The sequence below is a fragment of the Lycium ferocissimum genome, chromosome 9, assembly GCF_029784015.1.
Source record: "Lycium ferocissimum isolate CSIRO_LF1 chromosome 9, AGI_CSIRO_Lferr_CH_V1, whole genome shotgun sequence".
NCBI lineage: Eukaryota > Viridiplantae > Streptophyta > Magnoliopsida > Solanales > Solanaceae > Lycium > Lycium ferocissimum.
In genome coordinates, this window is record NC_081350.1 from 34,539,198 (window position 1) to 34,549,504 (window position 10,307).

The following is a 10,307-nucleotide window of genomic DNA, read 5'->3' on the forward strand; positions in this document are numbered from 1 at the left end:
CAAAATCGAAATTAGTGATGGATAAATTCTGATGCCATTACAAGAAAAAAGATATTTGGCAATAAAAAAATTGTGTTGCTATATATTGATTATTGATGCAAAAAGCATTTTTAATTTTTTTTTTATTGTTACATAAACTTTGCCCATCCTTATTACAACGATGTGCAATAATTTTTTTGTTGTTGCCAAAAGTATTTTTGATAATAGTCAATACTATGACAACAAAATTAAATTGTTTGGCAACAAAAAGTTCATTTGCCTACTATATTATTTTTGTTGCCAAAGAGTTGTTGCCATTTACTTCTTGTAGTGTCTAAATAACAAAATTCGGCTAATTCTATTTAACGAAATAAAAAAAAATATGTAACTATTTTAATTAAAGTTCATATAGCGACAAACCATCATCAACCTTGTTAAACGCACCGAGATAGTGCAAGTAAAAATCGTCTATGCATTATTATTTTTTAATGTATCATAGCTAGCAAGTTTTCTTCAACAATGATTTGGTTTTAATATACAAGCAGTCTCATTTATATATGTCTCATTTATATATGTGCTCTTTATCTATACTATAAATTGTATAATCAGTCCATTATACAATTAAAAAAAAAAAAATTGTTTTTCGTTGACTTGGTGTGTCGAGTAAAAAAATTTGGGGTATATCGTGGATACGCATATATACCCCTTTTTGAAATATATAAATTTTTGGTCATTCAAATACCGTATTTTTATACCCTTTAGGTTCGACTCAACATACGTCTATGTATTACTACCATTTACTAATAATTGTACTTAGTACCAAAAATATTTGTACCTTTTGGTTTCTTTATATACGTTTTTCTTTTTGGCCTTACTTCGGCAATTATTAGTTGAATATTGAGAAGTCTCACATTTCTCTTTCCTGAAAAACAAAAATTACTCTTTCATCAGTCATCACTTCACTTAGCGAAAATTACTCTTCTATATTATCTCCACTTTCTTTTAGTTATGTTTGTCCAAAAATGTTGGTTTCATGTCGATGGTGAAATAAAAGCTAATTCAACTTCTTTCCTCATTCCAAAACGAGATAAACATTTATCTAATGTTGTTTTGGATTGGTGGCCAAATGTCTCCGTTTAATTGGAAGTACACCGCGTAAGATTTTTTTGTATGGAGGGAGTCAAATCTTTTATGGTCCAAACTCCAGCATTCCACGTGTGTTACCAACACAGTATTTTGGTGTATTCCTATTTCCCTTTATTACAAAGTTCAATGAATAGAATTCTCTTTTGTTCTTTCAAATCTTTTGGTAGGCCAAAATTGGGATCAAATTCATATAATTTTCTTATATGTAACCGTATTTATTTATCTTTATGCCACCATCGAAACATGGGGTATTGATGAAGGATTATGCCTTTTTCTCTATTATTCTTCTATAGAATGGTAGCATCAATTGAATATAGTTTTAACCACACACAATCTATGTTATGAAATAATTCTGATGAAGTATTTTTATGTATTAGTAGTTAGAGAGGAGAGCTAATTGCAATTATGTAATTTGATGGGTCCTTTTGTTACAGGTTTCATCTTGTTGAGCTTATTTTTTACCGACCGTCACAGTAGATCAATAAGCATATAAAGTGCAGAATTCAATAACTAAGTTATCACACTTATTAATTGAACTTACCTGAATCTTCCTAACAGGGTGAAGTTCAAATATGTTACTCCAAATTCCTTTTTTTTTTTTTTTTTTTTTTGGAATTTTATTTCAATTACTTTTGTTTTGGAATTAGTGACCTCTTAATCTCCATATAGCAGTGAAGCATCATAGCGACTATTCAGCTGATCACCTTTTTTCCTTGTCCCTCAAATATTTACTTATTTCTCAAACAAACTCTGATCTCACTTCTATCGTATGTGCCGACCATTTCCCTCATTCCCCGTATATTATATATGTACTGCTTACCAATCATATATTCTTCCACGTACCATATATGTTCGATAACTTGCCACATCACTCATAAAAGCAACTAGCCAGTAGCCACTTACTTGTTCACATCTTTCTTGATTCCAATTCCATATACTTCTCTTTATTGTTCCTTTATCTTCTCCATTTACTTCAAAACAGTACCTACAACGTGTATAAACCGCACCATTTCTAATTGTGACACCAGAACCAAGTTCCCCCTTCAAAATTAATGCCATTTTCTACTTCTCTGTGACTAATTAACCCATTATTTAAAACAAATTTATTTTGCTAGATAAAATTTTGAGATATGAAGAAAGCGAGAGGTTTCAAACTTGGAAAGAGACTGGTGACATCACAAGGTTGTGCCAGCAAAGCAGTTTCAAAGCTGACCAAATGTCTACAATTCCTGAAACAGGGAGCAAAACGACTCTGTTTTGGGAAAACCAATTCGGGTTACTTCCGGGTCGGGCAAGAACCGAATAAGAATGTGAGTGTACCAAAGGGACACTTGGCTGTGTACGTTGGAGAGCAGGAGGATGACACGTGTAGAGTTGTGGTGCCTGTGATATACTTTAATCACCCATTGTTTGTTGAATTGTTGAGGGAGGCAGAAATGGTGTATGGATATAATCATACGGGTGGGATCCAAATACCTTGTCGGATATCCGAATTTGAGAATATTCAATCAAGAATCGCTGCCACGGTTGGTGGTGGAAAATAGAAACTGGCATGGATACACTACTAGAAACAAAAAAATTTCCAACCGATATAACTGAAAATTTGTGTTGTAAAATATGATTTTTATTATAGATTCCCTCTTAGTCCACTGCTAGGAGAACAAGGGCGCGTCTTTAAAGAAGTTACTCATTAAAGCGGCGAAATTTTTTTAATTTTATGTGTGAAAATACTACTATTTAAATTTTTTCCATAGACATTCAATGAAAAATAATCACTAAATATTTTTCAATGGGAAAATAGTTAATTTTTAGCAGTGATAGCGGAGCTGGAGGCACAAGTGGTGAGCTGTGGCTGAGGTAGTGGAAATGCAACGTGAAAGGAAACATTGGGCTAACGGGTCCATAGCAACTGTCGATAATGGGCTCATTACCTAAAAGGCACTATCAAGACTTCAAGTACAAATTGCATGGTTAGCCACTTTCCGGAGCGGTTATTGAAAAATAACCAATATTAGAAAAGTAGCCACTTTTAATATCGAGATACCATAATTGTGTCACACTGTCTTGAATTTCGAACTTAAATAAGTGAAAATTTGAGGATATGGTCATGATTTTTAAAGTCCATGACATTATCATGTATTTTGGACTTAATAAAAGTAAAATTCCATGATAATCTCTAGGTCAATGTAATAGAGTTTCACTTTTAAGATTGAATACCAAGCTATTGTTCGATGGCTTTTGACATTCACGTGTACGAATATTTAATGTTTTCAAATATCACGTCTGCTTACTATAAAGAGCCTCTTCTTTGCCTGCGGCTTAGGGGAAAAAAACCAATTCATTTAACAAAAGCTATGGAATTCACACACATTGCTAGTGTTGTTTAGTTGTGCAGAAATGAAACAAAAGTTTTGACAGGTAACAATCTATATATAATATAAAGCTAGATATAAACAAGATGATGTGGCATCTCTCTATGCCCACCATTTCTATTTATCTTTTATCTCCTTTTTTGGCATTTTATCCCTTTTATTTGAATTTATGTGACAATTTAAAAATCGAAAAATCACCTCATTAATTCTCTACCTAATTGCACATTTATGTTCTCTATCATAATGATTGAAAAACCCTCAACAGTTGCTAACTCGAGAAATGTGTCCGATGTATAAATAATAATGGGATACCTATTCAGGCTAATAATGACACCTTATTGAAGAAATGCAACAATTAGCTAAGGAACACAATGGTTTCTTGAGGGGAAAAAAAAGAACTCAAAGGTTTCTAATGTGGAAAACCTTTCATTTATTACTTGAAAAAGGTTAAATTTACATCTCTAGCAACAGCCAAAAAAATTGGAAAATAAAAACAATAATTTCTTTTGTAACGTTTCCACCATCTTTAAATTCTCTGTACCTGTTTTCACATGGTAACTTTGAATATGGGCAGAGTTTGATGCCATACTAGAGCCTATATATCTTGAGAATAATTGTTGCATGCCTGCATCTCCTCAATCATCGTTCTTCTACTCTTACCATGAAATATTCTACTGGTATTTTGCATTCAATTCTTTTTTTTCTCTCTTTGTGTTGCAGTGTTTTGTTTGTTTCATTTTCAGCATATTATTCATATGGAATATTCTCTTTTTATATACTCAAGTTAAATTATGGCGATAGCCTTAATATCTATGAAAATCATGCCCTTTTCTAGGATATATGCATAGAGAAGATACTATATATATATTTGGAAAAAAGAGTGATATGACGTATGGTGAGGTTGCAACGGAAGTTTACCGAAAGCAATTGAAGGTCAGATGTCACTCTTTTGCACCATCAAAGAAGTGAAGGAGCTGAATCACACCAAATTGATATGAAAAAAAAAAAAAAGATTTATGCTATTGAAATCAATTTTCATCAAATCACGGAGATGAAGTTTGTTATGCAAGGCCAAGCAAAGAAGAGTAAGGTTTAATGATCATTATATGTATCAACTGTGAATTAGTAAATTAAACTTTCTTTAGAAGTTTAGATTTTTGAAATATTAAGAAATTTTGTTGGATAAATCGTGTATTAGTATGATATAGTCGTGTATTAGACTAATTTGGTATCTGAAGTCTTTTATGTGAATTAGTATATATATCTTTCATATGTAATTTTTCTTTGTCTTTTAATCTCGTGAAGCGCGAAAAAATTCACTAGTTAATCATACAAGCGAAGAAAATAAGTAAGAAATTTCTCGTACAATGAATAATTCGGAAGCAAACAAAACTTAAAGATCACATGAAGAGTTCTATTAATAGATGGTTAAATTCTTCGCCAAAAGCATTGAAACCAAAAGGTTGGTCTACCTACACTATATATACTCAATAAAAACACACTGGAGAAAAGTAGAAAATACATTTATTCTTTAATGAATCTATTTCATGATTCAGGGATTAAATAATTGGAATTCCTGTGGTACATGAGAGCTATTAAGGATATTTCGTAGCAGATAATCAAATAAAATTATACCTTTCTCGTCTTCTTCAATTTTCACTTGAATATTACACGATAAGTATTAAGAATCACTTTACTACTTTAGGGTGGTAAGTAAGGTCAGCAATATAGATTGAAATTGCATGGAAGAGGGGAGACAAATAGGCAAATTAATGACCGTTCAATTTATCAATAATCATCTTTATGAAGTAATCAGCCTAATCGCAAGGAGATAAAGATGGGATTCAAAGTTCAAGCCCATTTTTATGAAATTAACAGTATTTTAAGATTAATTAGGCTCCTTAATACAGGACTTAAGTTAAATGCATATAACGATTCTCTTACCCGTGTAATTTAAACTGTTATAGCATGTTAGCTATATTTATTCTAGGTAAGTCATCAATGTTTATTAAATAGAGTTATTTGTAATTAGTAATTACATTTATGTGTCGTGTAAATATACCATCAATGCACAGAACTTAACTAATTATAATAGGTAACGGAAGTGAAATTTGATTTAAGAAAAAAACCTTAGTTTCATATTTAGCATTGAAATACAAATCTTTTTTTTTTTGGACAACTAAAATACAAATTCAAGTCTTTGGGATTTCAGTAATTTTGATAGACGCAAATTTCTTGGCGCAATGTACATAAATAGATTACGTTGTTCTAATATGTTCGTGCACCATTGATATATTAGTTGATAGTACCCAATTGGACGTACCATAAAGTCATAAATTTTAACATTTGTAAATACTATACGGATCACCAGCTATATACAAGTTGTTACAAATTTGTAGCCTAATACATGAAACAAGGTCGTCGCTAAACATCACTAGTACTCAGTGAAAATCTTATCTAAAGTATAAACAAGTTACCTTTCGAGGAATCTACCTAAGAGTTATCACAAAGTTAACGTTACATGCATTTTATAGTTAATGAGACAAGGATTAATACAAAATCAGTGAGCAGATGAATCCAAAACCCCTCGTGTGTTGGAATATCCAAATAATTAAAATACTAATATTCCTAATTGTAGAATGAAGACAAAATTGTGTGGAATCACTGAAGATATATAGCAGATGGCTGCGTGGTGTTGGCAAGACAAGTTGGCGTACTTTGTGCAAAACCTAACTGTCTGTTTTAGCTCTCGTGTGCAAACTGGCAGTTTGTCGTAATGAAGTTGCTTAATAGGACATCAATAATTTCTTTTTAAGATTAAGATTCATAATCTATCTGGGTTTCGGTAAATGAAGACAAGGAGGACCAGCTTAATCTGATTACTAATCACAACTACTTAGTGAACAAACACGACACAAATGAAACTTCCTAGCTAATTACATCTTCGTCATCATAGACTAAAGAATCTTATTTTCCACCAATCATTGGTCCACATCTTAACTACAATTAGTCTTTGTATAGGAGTAAAAATAAATCAAGACGATTGAATAGTTATTGTACAAATGGTAACCATCTAACACCCTATTGATTTTTTTTTTTTAGAGGAAATCTAATTGAAGGGGATTTCAACCCTTTTTGTTTTATGCTGGTCAACTAAATTCAAGTCAATCATCAAGAATATGGTGAAACGGACGAGATCTTTTCGCCTTTAATCATAAATCTCGGCTTTGTATTTAGAATGGAGAAACTCTAGTAGAAAATGTTTTCTGCTTTTATGAGTCATAACGATGCTAATTTAAATTAGTCGGGTCAATAGATACTGAATAACAAATAATTTTACAAGGAATTAAAAATCCAAGTCAATCATGATCCCATCACCTCTTTGAGTTTGGAAGTAAGACTTATCTTGTCTCTCGAATATTGAAGAAGTCAATATGTTGAATTGAGGATTTTGATTAATCTCTTTTAACTAAAAATATCGATCTATTACTCTTGGTTATCTTTGGAATTTTTCAAATTGTAAAATTCAAATGCGAAAATCACAAACCCGAAGAATTATATTAGATAAGTTTTTTTTTTTTTTCAATTAATTAGAGGAAGAAAGTAGAAATCCAATTGAGAAATATTTTGATCAAGTTAGTGCCGGAAAGATTGGTTTCATTTTGACCCCATCTTCCACCAAAATGTCACAAATTTGATAGTGAGATAAAGTTTACTCGTTTTTCCCTTTATTACAAAAAGAAGAAAAAGAAAACAAACAAAAGAAAAAGTTCTACGTCAAATTAAAAAAACAAATTAAATTTGGGGACATAAAGGACTTCTGCCAAAACTGAGAGAAACATTTTTTATTGTTCTTGTAGCTTGGTGGCCACGTGGTGACTAAGTGTGGGAGCGCCCCCCCCCCCCCCCCCCCCACCACCACAACCCCTTCCCCCTCTTCCATCTGTGAAAAATCTTGTATCGGAGATTCAAATCTTTTATCGTCCAAACTCCAGCATATTTCCATATGTATTACCAACTCAATATTCAGGTACATAATGTTATTCCCTTTTGTTATAATGCAGATTCTCTTTTCTTCCCCCTTAAAAATCTTTTTGTTGGAAACTTTTAATTAATTAAAATGCTAAGGAAAGTCTTAATTAATTATTCAAAATGACAATTGAAGTGTGAAAGTAAGGCACAAGAAGTTTTTCTCGACTCAAGATGACCTTATTAATTAGACTGATATGATTAATGAAATCTGAAAACAGCATAACTCAATTCGTATTTATTTCTCGTTGTTTTTATCATTTACAGTAATTATTTGAAACCAATCCGCTTAACATGGTGAGATTATGTCTAATTTATTTCAAGTCAAAGTCGTCGCACAAGTTACAAAACGATGACAGCTATTGAATAGGTCGTACTTTGGGAAAATTGGCCTTCAGTGGCCAAGGTTTAGATTGTTTTTCTTCCGTGGCCAAAGTTTAGATAACGCATAAAAAAATTGCCCCACTAACATTCTTTGCTTCAAATTTTTCCTCGGAAAAAGGTTAATTATACTAAACTCCCATTTGAATAAAAATTTTGAATAGATTCCTTATATTCTAAATTCAAGTAATTGTAATCCCTCCCCTCCCCAGTATGTGGTTTTTGAAATTTAAAAAAGAAGATAAATATTTTTGTTGAAAATTATATTCAAGCATTTGATTAAAAAATAAAATAAATAATTTTTGAAATATGTACCTTTTGAAACTCATAAATAAGAAATGAAAACGAATTACTTAATAAGTAAATAAGGGAGTAGAATTTCCATAATATAGAGAGTTGTAAGTATATGATTTTAAAATATAAGGGTTGTATCTAAAATTAATCATATCTTAGAGGTATTCAGTATAATTAATGTTAAAAGCTTGTCCATTAAGATTTTGCCACGATAGCTGCATTCACGGAGATCTACCATTTAAATCTTAATGGTCAACATGTTTTGATCCCTTCTCATCCACTCATCGTGTGTGCCGACTAGTATTTCCCTTTGACCTCTCTCATCTAACCCCCCACCCCCACCCCCACACCATGCCACGACCCTATATTCCCCCTTATTAATCTTCTCTATATATATACACACAGCCATTATATTGTTCAAACCATATTTGACTTGCCACGGCTATCCACATTCTACAAAGGAAAGCTCATTTATAGTTTTTTGCCAATCCAAGAATTTCTCTTAATTGCTTCCTATATTTTCTTTTTTGTTTCACTCTACATGATAGACGGTCAACAGAAAATTAAACAGTACCTCCAACTTTTATAAGCTGCACCCGTTTCAAATTCTCGTAGCAAGAACCAAACTCTTCTTAAATAAGTATCATTCTACTAATTATTGAAATGCTCTGAGATTAACCCTTCACTCAAAATAAAAATAATCCCTTTTTAGAGAGTTTTGCAAATTTTGAGTTATGAATAAAGTGAGAGGTTTCAGACTTGGGCGGAGGCTAGTAAGAAAGGGAAGAGTTTTGAGTAGAGCAATTTCAAAGCTTTGCAAATTGGGACGTATGTTAAAGCAGGGAGCAAAAGGACTCTGTTATGGAAAACCTAATTCGGGTTACATCCGGGTCGGGCAAGAACCGGTAGAGACGAAGCAAGTGAGTGTACCAAAGGGGCACTTGGCTGTATACGTGGGTGAAAAGAAAGATGACACGTGTAGAGTTGTGGTGCCTGTGATGTTCTTTAATCACCCATTGTTTGCTGAATTGTTGAGAGAAGCAGAGATGGTGTATGGGTATAATTATCCGGGTCGGATCCAAATACCGTGTCGGGTATCCGAATTTGAGAACGTTAAATCAAGAATCGCCGCCACGGGCGGCGGTGGAAACTGCCGTAGAGAGATGAGCTGGAGATAACAGTAGTGATGAGCTGTTGCATGGGGACGTTTTAGTTTATGTTAATGTAGTTCTTACTTCTGCGTTATACTTGAAAAAAAAGAAAAAGAATTATTTGTATAAATTAATGTTAACCTTCTAGCCCAATTCGAAAATGCAATGCAGTTTTCTAGTCTAGATATGGACACTCTTCAATTCGTCGAATTTTTCGTGCAATTTTTAGCCGAACACATTTGTTAACCAGCCCCACTTTGAGTTACTTCCTTAGTTCTACTTTGCTTACTTTGAAATCTTCCATGTTATTGGACCACCAGAGAAAGGCTATAATTGTTCTCAAAGAACACATCTATGAAATGTAAAATGGAATGGTCAAATGCATTTGACTTTATTTTGGGGTTCGACAATTCGACTTATTGAATATCTAAACTGGTAAATATGTACATATTAAAATACGTTGACGTGATATAATGACTTGTTTAAGTCACGCCCGCGATATTGATGCCATAATTGACTAAATTGTTGTGACTCAACACCTTTCGTCTTCGTCTTCACCTTTGAGCATTCAATGTAAATCCTTAAATGTAATTATAGGTAAGTAGCTAGGGGCTAGGACTAATATGAAGAGAATTTCACTTGACGATATCACAATTTTATTCTAAGTAGGCGTTTGAATATGCGATTTCATCTCATATAAAATCTCAAATCATCCAAAAAGATATGATTTGGGATTTGAAATCATAATTTTAAAAAATATAAATGTAAAAGTTGACTTATACGTTTATATTTTGTAAAAAAAAGACCCATAAGTTGGTAGATATATTGTTTGTACCATGTTGGAGGATTATATTAAAGAGTAATTACATTATTTTTCATGTTAAATTTTCCTTTTTATTGAACTAAAGTTTGATCAATTGATGTTGTATTTTTTAGAAAGGCCTTCTAGTAGTGT

At 32.4% G+C, this 10,307-nt stretch overlaps 2 protein-coding genes across 2 annotated transcripts; both read left to right on the plus strand.

Annotated features, from left to right (window-relative positions):
• Positions 1 to 1,729: 1,729 nt before the first annotated feature.
• Positions 1,730 to 2,725, plus strand: LOC132069444 (auxin-responsive protein SAUR36-like). The gene has a single exon (XM_059462787.1). The coding sequence runs from the start codon at positions 2,256 to 2,258 to the stop codon at positions 2,667 to 2,669; it is 414 nt and encodes a 137-aa protein (XP_059318770.1). The 5' UTR covers positions 1,730 to 2,255; the 3' UTR covers positions 2,670 to 2,725.
• A 5,872-nt stretch (positions 2,726 to 8,597) lies between these two features.
• LOC132069445 (auxin-responsive protein SAUR36-like) lies at positions 8,598 to 9,535 on the plus strand. Its single transcript, XM_059462788.1, has one exon. It carries the CDS (start codon positions 8,936 to 8,938, stop codon positions 9,377 to 9,379), a length of 444 nt encoding a protein of 147 aa, XP_059318771.1. The 5' UTR covers positions 8,598 to 8,935; the 3' UTR covers positions 9,380 to 9,535.
• Positions 9,536 to 10,307: the final 772 nt, after the last annotated feature.

What these genes read in the sequence shown, in the direction of transcription:
- LOC132069444 (XM_059462787.1), top strand. Translation starts at nt 2,256, where the DNA reads ATGAAGAAAGCGAGAGGTTTCAAACTTGGAAAGAGACTGGTGACATCA.
- LOC132069445 (XM_059462788.1), top strand. Translation starts at nt 8,936, where the DNA reads ATGAATAAAGTGAGAGGTTTCAGACTTGGGCGGAGGCTAGTAAGAAAG.